This window comes from Garra rufa, chromosome 12 (assembly GCF_049309525.1).
Source record: "Garra rufa chromosome 12, GarRuf1.0, whole genome shotgun sequence".
NCBI lineage: Eukaryota > Metazoa > Chordata > Actinopteri > Cypriniformes > Cyprinidae > Garra > Garra rufa.
Genome location: NC_133372.1, coordinates 5,769,532 through 5,793,438, shown reverse-complemented (window position 1 = coordinate 5,793,438; position 23,907 = coordinate 5,769,532). Strand labels below are relative to the sequence as shown.

General features: G+C 35.9%; 1 protein-coding gene across 1 annotated transcript in view; it reads left to right on the top strand.

The window, feature by feature from the left end:
• The window catches only part of trak2 (trafficking protein, kinesin binding 2), a 42,808-nt gene that overhangs the window by 5,887 nt on the left and 13,014 nt on the right, over positions 1-23,907 (top strand). The window contains 6 exon segments of the mRNA XM_073851601.1: positions 3,232-3,390; positions 16,485-16,541; positions 18,300-18,376; positions 18,483-18,599; positions 21,929-22,138; positions 22,213-22,291. Coding sequence (XP_073707702.1) covers positions 3,232-3,390; positions 16,485-16,541; positions 18,300-18,376; positions 18,483-18,599; positions 21,929-22,138; positions 22,213-22,291 — 699 coding nt within the window.

Below are 23,907 nucleotides of genomic sequence, written 5' to 3'. Positions count from 1 at the left end.
TTTCTTCACAGTGTTTCACCGGTCGTTTAATGGCCACTCCCCTTTTACCTACCACCTGCAAAGCTGATACGAATATGTTTTACTTTTTTTATTTACAACAAGATATTTAGTATAAGGACAGGTATTCAGACCACAACTGAACGTTTGAAGAAAATGTAATGCCTTATTATTTAGAATTAGCTATTATTGATGTAAATGCAGCCGTTCGAGGCACATAATTGATTTATTACGGTATTGACGGTATTAGAAAATCCATGTCGTGGTGCAATGTCACACCGGTTCTGACTATGACACCGGTGTACCGCCCACCCCTACGTTAACCACTCCTCTGAAGCAGATATTCACTTACCAGAGCAAGTCCAGCCTATATGCAACACATGTTAAAGGGGTCATCGTATGCAAAACTAACTTTTACATGTTGTTTGAACATTAATGTGTGTTGGCAGTTTGTGTACACAACCACCCTACAATGATAAAAATCTACCCAGTGGTATTTTTTTAATCTTTAAAAGTAATATCCCCTTTTTAAAATCAGGTCATTCTCAGCTTCATGTCGTTGTGACGAAACACCGACAGAGGGCACTCCCACGATAGTAGATTGGCACGAGCACCTTCCCTTAGACCCGCCCTCACCGAGCTGAAACACTCCGAATACGATCGCCATTGTGTCAGCTCAGGTGCAGAGGAAGACTCTAATTGAGCGATTGAGGTGTTCTGTTGTTGGATGTAATAATGAACATAGCAGTCTTCATTTACTCCCAACATCTGAGCCTCTTAAGAGGCAGAGGACAACGTTACTTTCGTTTTTAAAAAGAATGCATCGATCCCGATCTACATAAGCATCTATGTTCACGTGAATCATTCGTGATGCAGCTTCACCCACAGCAGAAGTGAGTTAAGGTTTTTTTTTATGCATCTTTGCAAATGGCCTTTCTTAATAATGTGCTTGTTGGCAAGTTTCGTCGATCAATTAAAGTTTTAATTATCTTACATTGATGTTTTATGTTTGTTTCATGCCTGTGAAGCACTTTGAGTTGCATTTATGTATGAAAAGTGCTATACAAATACTATTATTATTATTATTATTATTATTATTATTAAATGCGGCTAAAGTAAACATTACAGCTCGTAATCCCTCAGCAGAGAGGGGCGGGGCGAGCAGAGCTTTGCATTTAAAGGGCCCATGCCATAAAATGAGCTGATATTTTGCAGAGCTGATTTTGACAAGGTAAAAGGGTGTTTTTTTTTACACTACTATTGAGAATTTTTAACCAAAGTATATTAGAGACTTTTCATTAAGATCCTAAAGAATCATATGAACTTGTGGAAAATGGGCATCCGATGACCGCTTTAAATAACTTTTCAGAGAAAGAAAGGAATGAGGAAATAACATGAATTTTAAAGTCAATACAACATTTTCAGCTTGCCCAGTGTGTTGTTGATATGTTTAACTGTTTATTATTACTGTTGTTTAAAGTGTGCGTCATGTAATTGCAGTGTGTTCTGTTTATTTCAGGTTAAAGTTAGGATCAGGGTTTGTCTGGGTTAATTACAGCTAAGTTGACAGGGTTAATTGCAGTTAATTCAGCTCAGGGTGTTGTTTTGGTCACCAGAGAATATATTCACACCCGTACATCAGAAACCATGAGAAATATATTTACGTTGTGATGTCATTTCATTCCACCTTAAAAAAAAACTATACAAATAATGATATAATATTAATATGAATTCTATAATTAATATTATAAATGATTAACTTGTATAGTCATTTATGAATTGTTTTGATTTTACTCACAAATAACAATGTCTGCCTTATTAAATTTAAGTGCTTGACATGCACTACCAGTTTTTTATGTTTTTTTAAAAGAATATATATAATATTTTTTTGGGGGGGGGTTAATTAATTAATGCTTTTATTTAGCAAGGATGCTTTAAATTGATAAAGTGATTTTTAAAAACATTTATAATGTTACAACGGATTTCTTTTTCAGATAAATGTGTTTTTCTGAACTTTCTGTTCATAAAAGAAACCTGAAAAAATTCTACTTGACTGTTTTCAACAACAATAATAATAATAATAATAATAATAATAATAATAAATGTGTTTTGAGCTGCAAATCAGAATTTTGAGTGATCATGATAAATATTCAGCTTTGAAATCACAGGAATAAATTACATTTTAAAATATATTCAAATAGAAAACAGTTAATTTAAATAGTAAAAAATATTTCAAAATTGTACTGTTTTTGCTGTACTTTGGGTCAAATAAATGCAGGCTTCTTTAACAATATGAACAATCTTACTGTGCAAAAACATTTGACTGATGGTGTAACTAGATAAAAAATATATGCACAATTAAAATCTCTGACTTAAAACTGAATTAATTTCCTATGAATTCATTTTAAGGTCTAAAAATCACACTTTCGTTCATACAGGTTTATTGAGACCAATAGACCCCTGGTTCTTAAATAAAAACTATAATTAAAATAAGATGTCAAAATGTGATGTCAACGGTTTTGTCTTCTTTTAATTAATTTTAAGCCATCTTGTGGCTCCCAGGTTGAAAAACCACTGCTCTAGAATGCTTGCATGCTATACTGTACATAGCTGTATATTATTTTATTTAATGTAAATATTATATATTATTAAATATTATGTAAATATTTTTTTTAACAAACCATTTAAAATCACTCTCTTTGATTTATTGACCTGAAATCCTATTCTACTTTTAATTATGACCTAATTATGAGCAGATATGCTGAGCGACAGGTTCTGAAACAGACGGTTTGGTGAACTTTACTTTTCCCACGTAAACTTTCTCCAGCCTGTTCAAAACAAGTTTCTGATCACCAAATAGGCATGTAAACATGGTTGGACATTTGCCGAAGTATCTTTTTGAGGTCTAGGGATGGGTCAGGATGATTCAGACTAATTATACAGTATTTTCATCATAGAATAACTGACTAGTCGTTTAGAAAATGTGTTGTTATGCACATTCTTAAAAGTTGCAGACATTTCTGTTTATGAACTTTAAAGTTCTGAAAGTTTGTTTTTTAATTATTTTTTTACTAATCTCATATCAAGAAAATAATGCCTGCTCATAATATGAGCAAGAGTGTGTCTTGACTTGAATGAACAGCAGATGGCGTGTGTGGATTCATATTGCACAGACTTGTCTCTTCTGACCTGAGGAATCGACCACTGAAGCTGAATGATGTGTCTGTTCTGTAGATGAGGGCAGTAAGGTGTGTGACGGGGGTGTCGACGGTTGTGGAGGGGATTCGCTGTATCTTTATGAGGGTCAAGACTGGGTCATCTCCCCCTCCTGCTCTCCAGAGGAGCCCAGCGCCATCTCACCCATGCTGGCCGAGGAAACCTTCCGCTACATGAGTAAGTCACCGTCTGTGTGTCTGAGTTTGTGTGTAGCCAAACACGTGTGCATGTGTTTGGTTGCTATTTCTGTTAAGACTGCCGTCGTTAGGGAAGCTTCTTTAAAACTGTAACTTCCTAAAATATAAGCTACTCATAATACAAAACGTTAAACTACAGCTGAGTGTTTCATGTTGAGTTTTTTTTTTTAATTTGTAATTAGTCTCAAATAGGCAGCGTTCATTTGGTCATATACAACCTGAAACTGTCAAGGATTTTTATAAGTATAATTTAAAAAAATTGAATTTTAAGTGAAATTTCTTTGGTAAATGTTTTAGTTATCTAGTTCCAAATTGCTCTGTTACTCTGATCTCTAAAATAATTTATAAAAATCCTTATCTAATCTTGTTTCGCCAAAAGATTTATGATATTAAGACTTATTTTGATTAAACTTTTTGCAAGGTTAAATAATGTTTTAAAATTGAGGAAAGTATGCATTGAATTGTTTAGTAAGATAATAATATTAATATAAATGCTATAATTAATATTATAAATTATTAACTTTTATAGTCGTTTATGAATTGTTTTCATTTTACTCACAAATAGCAATGTCTGCCTAATTAAATATGATAGCTTGACATGCACTACCAGTCATAAGCTTTTAGACAGTAAAATTTGTAATGTTTTTTTTTTTTTTTTTTATAGAATTATAGAAATTAATACTTTTATTTTGCAAGGATGCTTTAAATTGACAAAGTGATTTTTAAAAACATTTATAAAAAGTTTTAAAAATCTTTTTCAGATAAATTTTCTGAACTTTCTATTCATGAAAGAAACCTGAGAAAATTCTACTCGACTGTTTTCAAAACAGTAAGATCAATAAAATGCATTTAGAAATCAAAAATTTAAATTTAAAATAAAGCATATAAAGCTTAAACTATTAAATGAGAAGTTCACTTCCAGAACAAACATTTACAGATAATGTACTCACCCCCTTGTCATTCAAAATGTTCATGTTCATGCAGTTTAAATAAAGCTGCATTTAAACTGCAATAAAACTCAAGGGCACCATATAAGTCAACTATATGGAGAGAAATGTTTTCCTCAAAAAACACAATTTCTTTACAACTGAAGAAAGAAAGACATGAACATCTTGGATGACAAGTGGGTGAGTAAATTATCTGTGAATTTTTGTTTTCGAATTGAACTTCTCCTTTAAGACTTAAATGGACAGGAAAAAAAACATTTTAAAACTTTTTTTTTTTTTTTTCAAAATATTATTTTGGATTTTTTTGGTTGTATTTTCCAGGATGCATTGGCCATATAAAAAGAATAACTCATTCATGCTTATTAGGGCTGTCCCCGACTATGAATTTTCATAGTCGAATCAGAATTTTCGAATCTTTCTATAGTCGACCGATAGTCGAATCATCTAGGCTTATGTGCGTGTGTGAATGGGTTGGGAGGGGCACGACACTATAGTCAGCAGGAGGGTAAAACTATTTTTATTTTATTTTATAAGCGACCAAAACTGCCTGCCAACTGACAGACAAACTTATTTAGGTTTAAATAAAAACACAGAACGCGTCTTTTAGTTCTAAAAACGCGAGGCGCACAGCACTGCCTTTTTTGGTGACTTTTAATGAAAGAGCAGTGTGCTGCGGTTTTTTTATGTTGCTAAGCAACGACCAAAACAGCTGTCCTGTCAGTCAATTCAAAGGATTATAGCGCGAGCGCTCTAAAATCTTAGTTTTTTGCTGTTAAGTAAACTGTCATATTAGCAGAAACCCTAAATAATACAGCTCCGGGTTACCCACGATAGACACCAAAGGTTTCTCCTCCATTTCTTGGAGTCTCCGGACTTTTTAAGCAACGGTAAACTTTCGCCATCACAACAGAAGGCCCGCCTCTCCATTCATTCGATTGGACAATGGAAAAGAACGCGAATGACGTCGGGCGTTTTTCCGCTCAGAGTTGATTTTTTTTTTTTTTCAACTTCAGCCGCTCAGAGCGCTCCTGCAAAACGCGAGGCGCCGGGGGCGCATATACAGCGTGCAGAACGCTCACTGCCAACAGAAAACCATTCAAAAGAGGCGCCTCCAACTGCAAAAACGCGTTCGGTGTGATCGCCGCCATCCCTGCCGTCAAGATGGTCCTCATCTCGTCATGCATCAGGGAAAGTGAAAATTAAATTAGTCACAGGGGTGGTTGGATTTATTCACAAACACGTTAAAAATATTTATTGAACGCTTTTTTCTTTTCACTTTTGTTTTTACTGCATTATCATAATCAAAGGCTGTATATAACTTAATATAGCCGTACAAAACCAGTAGTTCTGTGTGCAATTAGACATTGAGCACCCCCATATTGGCAAAATGGTATGATGCTCGTTTCACCCGCGAAGATTCGACTGTGAGATCGGTGGTCGAATCAGGCTCCGCATATTGATGCATCGAATCTTCGACTATTCGGGGACAGCCCTAATGCTTATTATAGGTTCATTCACATACTGCCAACATAAACAGATTCACTAAAATCAATTAAACTTTCCAATGTTACATAAGGTAGAAAGGGCATTTTAGAACAGCAAGTTCTTTTTTAACCTCAAATTACTCGACAGCAAAGCTGCATGTGTAGTACAACATGGAAAAAAATGACTATAATAATTTTGTATCATTATAATAACTTTTGTAACTAATTTATTATTTTGTGTCCGGATAATACATTATTTTAAAACAGCTGAGCTTCTGAAACATGTAGTGAAAGTTGCCCTACACTGGTGTGCATATGCTTGAGGGAGTGTGCGCATGTGTGTGCATTTGTGTGTGTGTGCCCGTCTCTGGCAAGGGCACAGGAATTCAGTGCTCAGGTCTCGTAAGTGCAGCTGACAGCAGAGCCGGCCGGGCGTCACGGGGCGGGAGGGAGAGGGACAGATGGATGGATAGAGAGCGGAAAGAAAGAGAAAAGCAATCATGCCGGTACTAAACATTCAGAACGAGGAGCTTTATGATCAATATGCTGCAGAAGGTGAGCCAATATTGAGACTCATACATGCACTGAGCTTAAAGAGGTGATTGTGAGCATGATGTGCCAGTTACAGACATTTGTACAGGACTTCTGACAATGCAAGGTCATCTATAACAGACAAGGAGGGCATGTGGGGTGAAATCACATGTCTGTTTCTGCACATGTGTGAATGCAGCATGTATAGTGTATATCTGTTTGCGTCACTGTGCGATGGCATTGTCGAAACGTTTTCTTTGAGTTGTTGTGGCAGTTTTGTTGAGGGCGTGTGCTGCTCATTTCTGCAGTGTTTACAGGAAGTGGAGGCTCACGTTTCTCTGCGTCTCTGAGATCAACCACTTGTGCTGACGTTACCTGTGACCGCTCATGTTGTGCTGATGTCATCTTTAAGAGTCTGTCGGTGCTAAATTATAGGGCCGTCACGATTATGAAATTTGACTCTTGTCTAAATGATAATTGTGATTGTAAAAATGAATTGTCTGTTTAAGGGCATTGACAATTATGGTGATAAACGGTCTGTTTTAGGGCTTTGTCATAGGGTTTGTTTGTGTGCGTGTGTTTTGTTTATCTCAATATTAGTCATTACTGTTGTTTTTTTGTAGTATTTTTGTAGCTTAGTAAAATTACTGTTAAACCACTGATGTCACATGAACTATTTTAACAATGTCCTTACTACATTCCTGGGCCTTGGAAACATTTCAGTTATGTTGCTGTCTGTGCAGGGTCGGAAGGCTCTCAGATTTTATAAAAAATATCTTAATTTGTGTTCTCAAGATGAACGAAGGTCTTACGGGTTTGGAACTATTTGAGGGCGAGTAAATAATGACTGCATTTTAATTTTTGGGTGAACTATCACTTTAAAGGGATAGTTCGAGCATTTAAGACATGAAGTTGTATTCAATCCTTATCGTCACTATAGTGTATACACACTGACCCACACTGCGTTCACCTCCCTGGTCAGAGTTCTGGCCGCTTGAAGTTTTTCAAGAAAGTAGTCACGGTTAGTTTCCGGGGCCACAAAACTGTGCGTTTTTACGTGAGAAAAATATATGCGTTTCAAAGCTTGATTCATTTACATCACAAAAAACACTCCTGACAAAAATCATACCTCAGTTTTAATCGGCACTATATTCTTTCCGTTTCCATCAATCCGCGCTGCTGTCAGTTCGCACGTTCCGATCAGCTGTTCCATTACACACTCGAATGACAACGACATAAAAAGTAGAAAATTAACAACGGTGCGAACTTGTAAATTCCCAGGTTGTGACCACAAGAATGTGCAGGGATCGCCATTCAGATTCCATCGTTTTCCTGTTTCTTATTTAGTTATGAGACAGCTTTGGCTGGTTGCCATCGGCTACTCCGCGGGAGCTAAAATATCCAGTATCAAGGATTTTCGTGTGTGCAGTGCTTACTTCAGTGAAGACGATTACATCCCCAACCAAGGAGGAAAAATCAAAAAACGGATTTTAAAGAGTTCTGCTGTACCAGTACCACGGGTAAGCTCTATTTACTAACTTTATGTCGCATACGACAGGTTTATTTTGAAGCTAACGTCGGTTTTTAGGCTAACGTTACACTGAGAATATTCTAACCGGGGCAGTGATAGCATCGACAATAATCAACTGTCTATGTGGTGAGAAAATCGGCAAATGTCATAACTAATGAATTTAATTGAATCTATAACACAACAAAATATGATGCTTTGCTATATTTGTTATTGTCTGTAACTATGCGGAACGTGTGTCGGTATCGTCGTGTTTATAAGTGTGCTTGAAGTCACATACAGTTAGGTCTAAAAACCAGGTATCTCCAACTCCGGTCATCGTGAGCTACATTCCTGCAGCTCGATGTTTTCCTATGACAGGACACCTTTCTCAAATGAGACATTCTGTACAAGCCTGCTAATTACCCGTTGATTTGAGTCAGGTGTGTTGCATCAGAGAAAAACTAAACCCAGCAAGACAGTAGCTCACGAGGACTGGAGATCCCATGTCTAAACTGTAAAGTAAACATTCTGATGTTTAGACTCCTGTGGAAATCACGTGAAACGAGGTCTAATTTAAAAATATATATATATCGTCTGTTCCGTCTGACATTGTGCTAAAATTGGTTTCATCATCAGAAGTTTCGTAGTCAGCAGAGGTGGGTAGAGTACCCAAAATCTGTACTCAAGTAAAAGTACAAGAACGTATGGAAATATTTACTCAAGTAAGAGTAAAAGTAACAATCTTAATAGTTACTTGAGTAAGAGTAAAAAAGTATCCGATGGAAAAAGTACTCAAGTAGCTAGTTACTAGTTACTTCTGATCTGATATATATATATATATATATATATATATATATATATAGGGCTCGCAAAATTTCTGGTAGATTTTGGTAGCCCGAAAATTAATGTATCTAGCCCAAATAAAAAAAGACCTTTCTTTTTTTAATATAGAAAATCAGATAGGAGTCTAATCAAAAATGTTTTTAATACACAAATATAAACAAATATCAAGGAAGTAATTTTATTTCATTATATTTATTTCATTTAGTGTATCTGCAGAATTTTTAAATATTAATTTAAAGCAGTTCATAACCCTTTTTAAGATCTGCAAAAGTAAAATAAACAGTAATGGGATTGGACAATGTAAAGTAGAATATTAAGCCATAAAATGGCATGATTTAAAATTCAGATACAGTTTCACACAAAAACAAAATATGTTACACTGTGGCATTTCATCCTTTATAACATTAAAAGGGATAAATTGAGTATATAATTTATTATATTTATTTAAAACATAAATATTACTGTACTTGTTTAGATTTTTAGAAGGCACCTTAACTTTTTACATTTACAACTCTGTATTTGCTTCATAAAAACATGGGTCGATAATTGCAATCATTTGACCATAAACAGCTGAAAAAAATGTATTGGAAATGAAAAATTCATTCTCTGTCACGAGGGGGCGCTTTAGGAGCGCTGAAATACTACGGTTTCCATAGTAACAGCTGTATAGACGGTTTCAACGGCAACAACATAAACAAACGTTACTGCGCATGAGCGCTTTTGTGGCCCAAACTTAACTTCCGGTAGACATCCAAATAGAATCAATAACAACAGCTAAGTCCTTCTAGAGTAGATTATTTTTTTAATAACAAGCGAAATATGTTGGCTGCGTAAATTAGACTGATTTATTAAAAAATGCAAACTCATTACTTCCCAGTAGGAGGTGCTTTAAGCACGAGAAACGAGGTTTCCCCGGTAATGGCTATAGACAAAGCAGCTCTTAATTTAAAAACGCTGCCTTATGCAGGATGAAAATGAAAATGACATTTTCTAAAGACAGTCTTTCTTCAGAAATACAGTGATATAAAAACACCCACGCCTGGGTTTGATTTTTAAACGTGTATTACGTTTATTCAAAGAAGTCTATTAACAGATTAATTAATTAGTCTATTAATTCCAATTTCCAATTGGAAAATCAGTCGGTTTTTATATCGTGGCATGTCGCCACAAATAAATAAATGTTTGGGAAACACATACCACAGCACAATAACCTGAGACCAACTTCATTACTCATTATTAGCTGCGTTTGTAGCCCGCGACACGAACCAGACAGATAAACAAACACAGACCGGAAGTTAACTTAGGTCCAGGCGCGTGCGCCCGATGAAACCGTCTATACAAAGCAGCATTAACGCAGTTTTATCAGGCATGAAATTAAAATGCCAAGGACACGTTTCTGAGGACAGTAACGGAGGAACGCCATCAAATGTAGCGAAGTAAAAGTAAATTTTTTTCACTATAAATGTACTTAAGTAAGAGTAAAAGTACCTATCTTTAAATATACTCTAAAAGTACAAGTTACCCCAAAAATGTACTCAAGTAAATGTAACGAAGTAAATGTAATTCGTTACTACCCACCTCTGGTAGTCAGACATGTTATCAGCGAGTCGCGCTATCAACAGCTGATCGGAACGTGCGAACTGACAGCAGCGCGGATTGATGGAAACGGAAAGAATATAGTGCCGATTAAAACTGAGGTATGATTTTTGTCAGGAGTGTTTTTTGTGATGTAAATTAATCAAGCTTTGAAACGCATATATTTTTTTCACGTAAAAACGCACAGTTTTGTGGCCCCGGAAACTAACCGTGACTACTTTCTTGAAAAACTTCAAGCGGCCAGAACTCTGACCAGGGAGGTGAACGCAGTGTGGGTCAGTGTGTATACACTATAGTGACGATAAGGATTGAATACAACTTCATGTCTTAAATGCTCGAACTATCCCTTTAAGACGTATATGGCGTAATATAATGTAAATTATATCTCTTAAACCCATGAAAGATCCACTTCGTTTTATATTGTGACCATGTATGCTTAAAGGTTTACTCCACTTCTAGAATAAAAATCTCCTCATACCTTTCTTGCTCACCCCAATGTAATCCAAGTTGTTCATGTCTTTCTTCAGTCGCAAAGAAATTACATTTTTACATTCCAGGATTTTTACCCATATAATGGACTTCAATGTTGCTCAACAGATTGAAGGTTAAAAATGCAGTTTCAATGTAGCTTCAAAGGGCTTTACACGATCACAGCCGAAGAATAAGTGTCTTATCTAACGAAACGATCGGCCATTTTCTTAAAAAAAAAAAAAAGAACATTTATACACTTTTTAACCACAAATGCTTGTCTTGTCTAGCTCTGTGATGCGCATATGCGCTCCGGTTCAATACAGTTAGGGAATGTCGAAAAACTCCCATCTCATTTTCTCCTCTAACTTTAAAATCATCCTACATCACTGTTTTACCTTTTTTTTTTTTTTTTTTTTTTTTTAAAGGACGTTTCACCTTATTCTTGTTCAGTTTGGAAACACTGGGTCCGTACTTCTGCAGCGATGTAGGATGATTTTAAAGTTGGAGGAGAAAATGAAATGGGAGTTTTTCGACATTCCCTAACTGTATTGAACCAGAATACACAGAGCTGATGCAGAGCTAGATAAGATGAGCATTTGAGGTTAAGAAGTGTATAAATTGTAAAAAAAAAAAAAAAGTTAAAAAATAACGGATCGTTTCAGATAAGACTCTTATTCCTCGGCTGAGATCATTTAGAGCTCTTTGAAGCTGTGCTGCAACTCCATTTTTAACCTTCAATCCGTTGAGCACCATTGAAGTCCACTATATGGAGAAAAATCCTGCAATGTTTCCCTCTTAGTGTCTAAATAAAGACACTAAATAAAGAAAGACGTAAACATCTTGGATGACATGGAGGTGAGTAAATTATCACAGGAAATTTTTATTTTGGAAGTGGAGTAATCCTTTAAAGGGAAAGTTCACTCAAATTTAGGGATGCACCGAAATGAAAATTCTTGGCCGAAACCGAAAAAGAGGAAATCAGAGTAGTCAAAGTAGGCTACTCTCTAAATATTCAAAGTGCAAATAGAGACCGAATATTTCAAGCATGATACACAACCTATTATAGCCTACATACTAATAACAGCCTAGATATGTCATGTAGCCTAATTTGCGTGCATTGTGGAGTCACTCTCTAAACAAGGGGGATTAAAATTGCTTTTAAATGTGCGTGCGCGTTTTGCTTTCGGTTTCAGTTTTAACAATCGCGCCAAACTCTCAGCTGAGCTGAGAGTCACTTTTCAGATAGCCAAACCACTTATATAACGGAATTAGTGCTACTTTTTTTGTCGACAATTTCAACATCTTTGGATAATAACTCGAGGTTAGATTCACTTCCGTCGCTGCTGCTTTTTTTTTTTTTTTTTTTTCTTTTCTTTTTTTTCGTCCTGGTGTTATGTTTGCTTCGCAAAGTGCGGTAGGAAATGAACTTTGTACTTTGACGTGCACACGCACGCTGCATGCTGATTGGCTGTCGCATATTTCTGCGGTGTGATTGGCTCTTAGATTAATCCATATCGAGCAAAAAATGTCTAGAGCTTATCATCATTATTAACGTAAATTATCGCGTTTCGATCCGATATCGTTTATCGGCCCAGCCCTACTGTCATGTGTACGTGCTGGAGCACTAATGAGCGAGGAGGGTATTTAGGGTAACTCTAAAAAGAGGGGAACATAGCCAGAGACATGCTGAGACTTTTTGCCCTACTTTTACCCAGTTGGATGATGATGTGACACTAAAAATAGCCTGCGAGGAGTAGAAGGGCAGATGGAGGCTATTTCAAGTTTATTATCAGAGGGCTGAACATGAGAGGCAGTGTACAAGACCACAATGTCATATTCATAGAGGGAGAGGCATAGATCCCGGTTTACCATTTAACCTCTTACTGATGATAATAATTTTATAATAACCAACATTTTCTGTAGTGTTCATCAAATCAAATCAATTTAAAGCCAAATCAGATCAGCTGCATTTATCAGGTTAGAGCTAAGAGATCAGGCAGTAGTCATTCATTTACAGTTTTATATGCAGTTAAAGCTAATCTGAAAGCCAAATAGAAGTCAAATTAGATTGCTTGTATGTGTAGCAGGCAGTGTTATTTTATTATTATTTATGTACTATTTTATTATTATCTTTTGAATTGGCTATAATTTCAGTTTGAATTCATTTTTCCCCCTTTTTTTCCTTTATGTAATTTTTAATTGTAAATATTTTACATGTATAAACATTTTAATATTAAATGTAATATATTATTTTTTTTTCTAACACTAGAAATTTACGGAAACTAAAAATTATAATAAATAATAAATATAGCCTTATATAACTTTAAGAGGGGAGACACTGCAGGCAAAACACTTTTTTATTTGTTTATTTATTTATTTATTTATTAGATTTTTGGCTTTTTATTTTTCCTAAAGTGTTTTTTTTGTTTGTTTTGTTTTTTTGTTCGTTTGTTTTTTAGACTAGTGGAAAGAAACATCCAAAAGACACTGTAAGTGTTTCTTTTATAGCACTTTCCATTTGTGTCAGACAGTAGATTTCAATTACAGTACATATTTTTAAAGGCCGTTTGCTCAAAATGACTTTTCTCCTACTCTGAGCCATAAATCTCCACTTCAGTAGCACTTACACACATCAAACTTTACATTTTTATTTCTATCTTGAAGGTTTTTACAAAGGGATTTGTTCCTATATAATTTGCTTGATTATATAACATTTGTGAAAATAGAGTGTTTTCTGTTCTAAGTTTTACAGAGTGACAAAAAAATTAGACGCCCAAAATTCCCTCTGTAAAAACCTTTGACTCTAATATGGCAAAAAAAGTTAAACAAGAATTTTGAAACTGACTTCATCCAGTGTTTACAGTTTTATACTAGAAATATGCAAATTAGCACATACTTTATTAAATAATGCCTAATTTGCATATTTAAACCTAACATTTTAGTAACCTTGTAATACAGAAATGTTTGCAATTATCAATGTAATCAATCACCTGGGTAAGTAAGGTGATAACTATTATTTTTTTATTTTTAGTTAACAGTAACAACACTGCTAATAATCTGAGGGTTCACTCAAAATCCAAGGTTTTTATTGTGTTTTATTAATTTGCCGCAAACTGTTTTGCAATGGCCGCTGTGATATCAGAAGTGAACTGACCGTACTGCCACCAGCTGATGTTTTACTGGAGATCAAAGGTCTCCACATGTCTGTGATTACGAATGCGTCACTTATTGCTGAGTTTTCTTCATGACGCTTAGTTTATATAAGAACATCTGAACCAAAGTGAACGTATCAGAGTATCTGCGGCTGGACTGCAGTCATGAGTGTTTTTGAGGCTAGTTCGTGTGGTTTGTGTGGTAATAGAGGTTTAGTCTGTGTGTGTTTGGGACAGAGGAATGTGTTGATGTCAGAGACATAGTGTGGTAATTGTCAGGATGCTTCAGTTGTGTGAAGAGCTCTCAGCTCATCTCGGCTCAGGTAAGGACAGCTGTGTGAGAGAGTGTGTGTGTTAGAGAGAGCTGGAGAGTGAGAATAAATCATTTTAGTGATTGTATTTAGAATTTTTATGAATGTAAGGACAAGATGAACACTATCATTCAAAAATGTGCAATTCATACTTTTAATGAGCAAGATTGCATTAAATTGACAAATGACAGTAAAGACATTTTATAATGTTACAAAACATTTCTATTTAGAATAAACACTCTTCTTTTGAACTCTCTATTCACCAAAGAACAAAGCACAACTGTTTTCAACACTGATAATCAGAAATGTTTCTTGAACAGCAAATCAGCATATTCGAATGATTGAAAACTGGAGTAATGATGCTGTAAATTCAGCTTTGCATCACAGGAATAAATTACATTTTAAAATATATTCACTTAGAAAACGGTTATTTTGCATTTAAATAATATTTGCTTTTTTACTGTGTTTATTTATTGGTGAGCTTATGAGACTTCTCTAAACTCAAAAGTTTCTTGAAACATTAAGAAAATAATTGTAACCCGAAGATTTTGAATGATAGTGTACATTTACAATTTTGATTGGTTTTATTTGCACTAATTTCTCTTGGTGTGATGGGTTAAATATTACGATGATTAGAGTTAGGTTAGAGTTTTTACAGCAGGTTAAATATTTACTTATTGTTTACTTGGCTGTAGTTTGAAGACAGATGTCCTGTGTGTTGTATTTAAGGTCTAGTTAAGTGTAAGTCATAAAATGAGAATCTCTTAATCTGTGTTCAGTCTGAATGACCTGATGGTGTCTTATTACAGTATAATATTCTCTAATGTACTATAAAACAATTGTATGGGTGTTTATCATTTTACTAGTCTATTTGGTCATTTAAATGACTTTTGGGTCAGACCTGTGAATGTTTGCATCATCATGAGGTTTATTACTGTAACAGATCATGAGAGGACAATGGCAATAGCTATTAACTTTAGTGAGAAAGAATAGATTATTTTCAAAATTCAAAACCCTGATACTTTTCAAGACTTCAGTGTGGTTTGCGATTCCAGAATTCATAACTTTTACAGCAATAGCTCTAGTGCATTTTTTGGTACATATACAGTGCCTTGCAAAAGTATTAATACCCCTTCATTTTTTTTTTTTTTCACGTTTTGTTGCAGAATTATGTTAAACTGCTTAAAATTATTTTTTTCCCAACATCATTTTACACTCCATACACCATAATAATGACAAAGCAAAAACCAGATTTGCAAATTTTACAAATGTATTGAAAATAAAACACTGAAATAAGTACATTGCATAAGTTTTCAGACCCTTAACTCAGTACATAGTTAAAGCACCTCTACAGCCTCAAGTCTTTTTGAGTATGATGTGACAAGCTTTGCACATCTGCATTTGGCAATTATCTGCCATTCTTTGCCTCTTCTTTTCCCGTCTCAAGCTCTGTCAGCTTGGATGGGGGCTGGCAGACATTTTCTAGAGTCCTAGTTTTTCCAATCGTCTTCCATTATGAATAATGGAGGCTACATGCTTCTGTGAACCTTCAATGCAGCTGATTTTTTTCTGAACTCTTCCCTAGATCATTGCCTTAACGCAAGTCTGTCACTGAGCTCTACAGGCAGTTATCTTGACCTCAGGACTTGGTTTTTGCTCTGATATGCATTTTCAGCTGTTAGACCTTTTCTGAGAGGTGTGTGCCTTTCTAAATCATACTCATTCAAATGAATTTGCCACAGTTTAACTCCATTCGAAGTGTAGTAACATCTAGAAGCAATATGAAGGCTCCTGAGCTAAATTTCAAGTGCCCCGAAAAGGGTATGAATACTTATGCAACGAGATCTTTTCAGTTTTTTATTTCTAATAAATTTGCAAAGTTGTTACAAACCTGTTTTGTGCTTTGTCGTTATGGTGTATGAGATGTAGATTGATGTGGAAAAAAAGGAATTTAAAGCAGTTTAACATAATGCGGCAACAAAACAATATGTGAAAAAAAAAATGTGTCTGTTTTTAAACCTAATGCGAATGCATTTATTTTAATCCAGGAGCATTCACGGGACAGTGACTGCTGTCAGGTGCTTCATTACCCCTCCTTTCTCCTTTTTTATACCCCTCTCTCTCTGATGGTTTCTCTCACTTTCTTCTTTACAATACCTAAGCATCTAATTTCTTTTCCTTTTCTTATATCCTGTCTCGTTCTCTTTCTCTTTCTCATTCCCTCTGCAGCATTTTTAGCTGTTGGTTCCTCTTATCCCCAGAATGGCTCTAACAGCCTCTCTAAAGGTAACAAGCAGTCTGTCTGATGCTTTATCTGTCTATATTGCACTCATCTGTTTTACACTACGCTTGTCCTTCTTAGTTTCTGCTTCTATTTTAGAGCTAGTATTTGACCTCGGGCAAACGGCATGTCTAGTCTGGTGTGTTAACTGTGCTGCAGTGTCCTAGAGAGATCTCAAACTCACATTAAAGGGGTCATATCATGGAAAATATTAGGAGTTATGATATAATATGAAGAACTCAACATTTATTGAAACTGAACCACAAAACGGGTATGTTTGTAGCAATAGGCAAAAATACATTGTATGGGTCAAAATTATCGATTTTTCTTTTGTGCCAAAAATCATTAGGATATTAAATAAAGGTTCCATGAAGATATTTTGTACATTTCCTACCGTAAATATATATAAACTTAACTTTTGATTAATAATATGCATTGCTAAGAAATTCATTTAGGACACTTTAAAGGTGATTTTTGAAAGGTGAATATTTTTATTTTCAGATTCCAGATTCCAAATAATGTCCTATCCTAACAATTTACAAACCACGCATCAATGGAACGCTTATTTATTCAGCAGCTTTCATATGATGTATAAATCTCAATTTCTAAAAATTGACCCCTATGACTGGTTTTGTGATCGAGGGTCATATTTGATATTCAAGACCTGCCACATTTAACTTCAAGATGTTAGCTAATTATACTGTAACAGATCTCATTTACTGTACATGAAGCCTTAAAGGCAGGTACAGTAGCCTATTTAATTATGTATGATGCAGCAAGCAAGTTAGAAACTGCTGCTTGATGTGACAGAATCAAATGGTGGACTAAATGTCTTGCTGATTTTGCTTGTGTTTGACTAGGATTTATTGCTTGTCAACGTTCTCACAAAAATGGAACAGTAAGCTACTGTAATATTGTATAAATATGACACTTTTGGTTATAAATTTGGTTATAAATAACTTTTGGTTCAATCTTGACAATTTTTTTTTTAAAGCTGGAAAATATGACCTCTTTAAAGTTCTGGTGTTTATATGCAGTAGGTAGCTGTCAGTAGTGTAGAGTAAACTAACTGTAGATTTAGATCTATGTGTATTTCCATTAAAAAGTTTGTGATAAGTAGTTTTTTTTTAAGGTTTCTAAAAGAAGTCCTTTATGCTCACCAAGGCTGCATTAATTTGGTCAAAAATATAATAAAAACAGTACTATTGTGAAATATTATTATAATTTAAATTAACTGATTTCTATTTGAATATATTTTAAAATGTAATTTATTCCTGTGATGCATAGCTGAATTTTCAGCATCTTTACTTCAGTCTTCAGTGTCACGTGATCCTTTAGAAATCATTCTAATATGCAGATTTGCTGCTTAAGAAACATTTCTAATTATTATCAATGTTGAAAACAGTAATTCTGCGTAATATTTTTGTGAAAACTGAATTTACTGTCATGTTTAATCAAATTAATGCAGCCTTGCTGAATAAAATTATTAATTTATTTTTTTGATTTCTCAAACTTTTGAAAAGTAGTTTATGTAGTGCATGCAGTTAATAGTGAATCTGAATACAAGTGTTTTTGAATGCACTTTGGGTTTGTGCATGTTATTGCAGTTTTAGGTGTGTGTTTGTGTATTGCACCTGTAGTGCTTGCCATATGGCATGTGGGTGTTTTTACACCTTCCTGTTTTCCTGCACCACTAGTATAGTTGCCAGTCTTTTTTATGCATCACTTTAATCTTGAATATCTGTGTCTTTCTCTCATTGTAGTCCTCAGCGCTGACCGGGTGGAGCAGATGACCAAGACCTACAATGACATTGACGTGGTCACACACCTTCTGGCTGAAGTGAGTGATTGCTCAGCAAACTATGAGAAAATGCTTTGTCTGATTTGTTTTTGTTAGCAATAGCTCTTGATTGGTCGTCTGTTTGCATTACAATGTTGTCCCGCAGAGAGATCGCGACCTGGAATTGGCCGCTCGGATTGGTCAGTCCCTCCTACAGAGGAATCACGTGCTGCAGGAGCGAAACGAATCTCTGGAAGAGCAGCTAGCACAGGCCATAGACCAGGTACGACACACTTTGATATGACAAAAATCAGACTAAATATGCAATATCACATGAGTAGACGTGAGATATGGCTGTATATCGTCATGGCGGCCTTGTGCCTATGGCAGAATCACAGCGTGCCGATATACAGCCATGTCTCAGGTCTACTCGCGTGATATCGTGTTTGTACGACAGTTTGACGGCACGAGTGTGTAAATACATAAACAAAATAACAACAGTGTCTTTAAAAGCCCTTTTTTGTGCAGAACTTCTTCCTTCCGCCACTGATTCAATTCTAAAGTTGACAGTTTAACAGCTGAACCCAAGCTTCCGTTACTAATACCAAAATGTCACTTTAGAACTAGTAACGAAGGAACGTTAAGTTGCTTCATTGAAAGCTTATTGTATTGCTGTAGTAAAAGTTCACTGTATTGTGTATAGTAGATTATTATGAGAGAGAAATGGACTGGGCGTGTGTGATAACCTGTATCTGATACAGCATTCATTCTTCAGATCAGTCTCGTGTTCACAATGAACATTAGTTTGAATATCTGCTGAGGAAAGCGATATCTTTGTCGTAACAATTAGGGCTGTCGCGGTTAAGAAATTTCCCTTGCGGTAATTTTGAGTGGCTCAGTAGCGCGGTATGCGGTATTACCGCCATATAATTGTGTGTAGGCTGTTACAATGTAAGGTCATATTCAGAAATCAATAAACCGAAACCAAATCGCGTTGATATATGAAGTGAAGTAAACAGTACTTACATAGAAACCTAGCCAGAAAGAAATGCAAATTTTGAAGAAAAAATGTCAGACATACTTAGAGGCTTTGCATCTGAAATCTTCGTGTATATAACAGTTAGCGCGCACCCTCGAGTTTGACTGGATGAGAGACTTTCTGTCAGTATTTTACCTGCGTGTTTTAGGCGAGCTGTCAGTCACTGCAGTTTCATTGATACGCCACAAGATGGAGGCAAGAGACTATCTTTGAGTAAGTCTTTAATCCGTTCATTCAACTATACGTTCAAAAACGCTTATTTATTCAAAGAGAGACGTAATGAAACACGATGTTAAAATCATTTCAACTTTAATCGCCACTTTTAAAGGCTCAGCTGACCAGCAGAGCATCGATGTTAAGACAGAGATTTCACTTTCATTGGACATGACAAGCTAGTTTCACATACATACCCGACTCGATCTGAAAGACAGACGCAGGTAATCGCACAAGCTCAGTCGATCTCTCTCTCATTCGCTGTCTGTTTAGGCTTGTTAAGTGCAAATCTACTGAGCCTCATAATAAACACATTATGTTATCATTACTAACTTATTACTAATTTAATATTCAGCACACAGGCATTAAGTGAGAAGGGCAAATCCTTAGGAAAAAAGAAAACAGGCAAATATCGCGGTTGCTGCGGTTGTTGCATTCCTCTGCGGTTATGCACGTCAATAGCGCGGTATTGCGATATTGCGGTTATCGCGACAGCCCTAGTAACAATAATATCCTTTCATCTGTTAAGGGTGATTTTAGTGCTCAGTGCATTTGTTTGCTGCATCAAGCTCTTGTTGAAACTAAAAATAACTTGTGTTATAGCGTTAACTTTTCAATGTAAAAGTCTTTACTGCTGGCTCATAATGAACATTAGTTTGAATATTTGCTGAGGAAAGCGATATCTTTGTCATAACAATAATATCCTTTCATCTGTTAAGGTGATTTTAGTGTTCAGTGCATTTGTTTGCTGCGTCAAGCTCTTGTTGAAACTAAAAATAACTTGCGTTTATAGTTTGAACTTTTCGATGTAAAAGTCTTTACTGCTGACTCTCTTGTCACCATCTAATGGTGGAACAATGTAACTAAAATCACCGTCACAAACGTTTCTCAATACTAAACACTCATATAAAATACTGTTATTTATATAAAATATTATTTATTGAATAATAATATTAATAAACAACAACAACAGCCATTATAAAAGTTGCTAGGCAATTCAGTCAAAAGTACAAAAGCAGCGCTCTGATATGCAGCATTGAATTAGATGAGATTTTGCCAAAACTGTCTTTTCTGGAACAAATGATAGATTAATACGACTCAAGACTACAGTTAGATTTACCCATAATGAATTATATCTCATGTGTAACCACTATAGAGACATCAGAGCCAGCTGTAAATTCCAGAGGATCTGGCCGAGGTGAGGTGCTCTCGTACGTGTTCTGGAGCTCACATGTCCGAAATCGTCAGTGCAAATTTTCACATAGACATTATCTTTATTTATTCCATGGAATGTCTGGATACTGGATTCTGATTGGCTGGCAGGTGTGCAGTAAAACCGTTTAATGCACAGGTAGTTCCAAGTCAGTTTAATCACCGTTCTATATTAATGCGCTGCTTTAATTGATGCACGCAAAAGCACAGAGAGAGAGAGAGAGAGAGAGAGAGAGAGAGAGGTCGGAGATCGCATTGTGCTGCTCACATACATAAACTTCTTGTCAGCGTTTGCCTGCGATCCTTATTAAAATAGCATAGATACTAGATCGCTACATTATATTCCTCAGCAACGGGTTGGTAAAACTGCTGTTTTTGAATGAATTGTTGTTTGTAGAGAGAGACGCACAGCATGCAGGTACGCACGCACATTCACATACACACACACACACACGCAACTGTCATCTCTCTTGCCTTCACACTCTCTCTTGGTCGATCGATAATCTACTGAAACAAATGCTATTTTTCTTTCAAATAAATGTGATCTTACCGGACTATTTAATCTCTGAGTCTGATTTGAAGCGGGCAGAATGCTAGAGCTGCGTGTCATAACTGACGAAAATAACCGTCTTTTTTATCCATTCAGTCAAATTTTGCGCTGCAAATATCAATCCTAGTTTTAATTTGTCTATAACCATGGAATAAGCGGGATAATCAACGGCTTGCCGTGCGTTAAAGGATTTAAAATGCACTTCGCGGAGGCAACCACCCTCCGCTTCGCGTCGGGCGGTTATTAGCCTCCACGTCGTGCATTTAAAATCCTTTAACGCACGGCAAACCGTTGATTATCCCTTACTAACAAACTGCATATTTGAACTGTAAACAAGTACATTTTCACCTCTTAAAACGACATTCCATGACACAAAACCAGTAATATTTGTAAAATGATACTGATTTGGGCATCCGCCATGACACTTGCTGTAAGAAGTACCACAAGCGGAGTGATACGATTACAAACTGTGAAATGGCTGTTGGAGTTCTGATATCACTCTAATATCACACTCTTATCAGCCAATCAGATTTGAGGACCAGAAAGAACTATTGTATGAATGTGTATAAGCTGGTCTTACATGTAATCGCTCCATCAGGTTCATCAGCTTCAGCATGAGTTGTCGAAGAAGGATGAGCTCCTCCGTATGGTCGCGAGCGCCAGCGAGGAGAGCGAGACCGACTCCAGCTGCTCCACGCCGCTACGTCACGCTGCGCCCACAGGGGCCGCGTTTGCCCTCAGCCAGCTGGAGGCCCTACAGTCCAAACTCCAGGAGCTGGAGGAGGAGAACCTGTCCCTGAGATCAGAGGTGCGTCACAGGCTCTGGATGATATTTTAGGAGCATAAGGGTTTTATGAAAGCATTACCTCTGATGTTCCACAGGCCTGTCACCTGAAGAAAGAGACCATCACTTATGAGGAGAAAGAACAGCAGTTGGTGAACGACTGCGTTAAAGAGCTACGTGAGTATCTGCGACTTTCAAGATCCAAATCAAGTTAAACCAAGGCGACTGCCTTTGACAGCAGCATCATAAACCAAATTTAACCTCATTCACATTGTCCTTCACAAACAGACTCTAATGAACTCCTTTTGTCTGTTTTAATACATTCTGTAAATTTCATTAAACAATGCATGTAACTTGTTGATTTTGGCCAGTGTGCAATTTTGGAAATGCCTTTACGCTCAAAGAGTGCCTATAATGCCTAAAAATGGCTGGGCTCTGTAGGGTTTGAAACCGAGCCTCAGTAAAAATGCACATGCAACTAAATAATCCATTAGTAATCAAATTGATTGCTCAATCAGACTGAAAAGCCTTCTTGTAAACACTGCAGTCAGTCTGATTGAGCTCGATCTAAATTAAATTTGGATCGGAAGGTGATGTGGAAACCTTAGATAATCCAATTAATAGGAAAAAATTAAGCATGCAAATGCTTGAATCCAACAATCTTTCTCAGTAGGATTTAAAATTAGTTTGTGCACATGCACAGTTTCTGCAAATCTAAAAAAGTCTTAATAGAAATAGAATAGAAAGCCTTTATTGTCATTATACATCAGTACAATGAAATTTAGAGCAGCTCCTTGAAAGTGCACACAGCGCAATGTATCAGTAATGTACTCGCGAACTACAACTACAATACACAGATATACAAATAAAACAGATTAGACATACTGTGGTCCAAAATGGCGAGCAGCATACAGTATGGTAGAGGTAGTGTGAATAGTGCAAAAATGGGGGTATAATATAAGTGCAATGTAATACAAATATAACAGTTTTCAGTGCAACTCTGAGTTCAGTATGGAAACGGCTTTTGGAAAGAAACTGTCCCTGAGTCTATTTGTTCTGGCAGGTATAGACCTATATCGCCTGCCAGAAGGCAGTAAGTTAAAGAGATGAAAACCGGGGTGAGTATTGTCCTTTAAAATGTTCCTAGCCCTGCTGAGACAGCGGGCGTTATGGATGGAGGTAATAGAGGGAAGAAGGCTGCCGATGATTTTTTGTGCAGTATTGGTCACCCTCTGCAGCCAGTCTGTTAATACTATCAGTCAAAAGTTTTGAACAGTAAGTTTTTTTTAAGTCTCCTCTGCTCACCAAGTCTGCATTTATATGATCCAAAATACAGCAAAAGCAGTAAAAATGTGAAATATTTTTACTATTTAAAATAACTGTTTTCTATTTGAATTTATTTTAAAATTTAATTTATTCCTGTGATCAAAGATACATTTTCAGCATCGTTACTCCAGTCTTCAGTGTCACATGATCCTTCTGAAATCACTCTAATATGCTGATTTGCTGTTCAAGAAACATCAACATTTATGTGAAATAAAAAGCTTTTGTAACATTACACATTATACACTGTAACATTCAAAAGCGTGGAAAGAAATTGTAGAAATACTTTTATTTAGCAAGGATGCTTTAAATTGATCAAAAGTGATGACAAAGACATGTAATGTTACAAAAGATTTCTATTTCAGATAAATGTTGTTCTTTTGAACTTTCTATTCATCAAAAAAAAAACTGAGAAATTCTACTCAGCTGCTTTTCAACAAATGTTTTTTGAGCATCAAATCAGAATATTA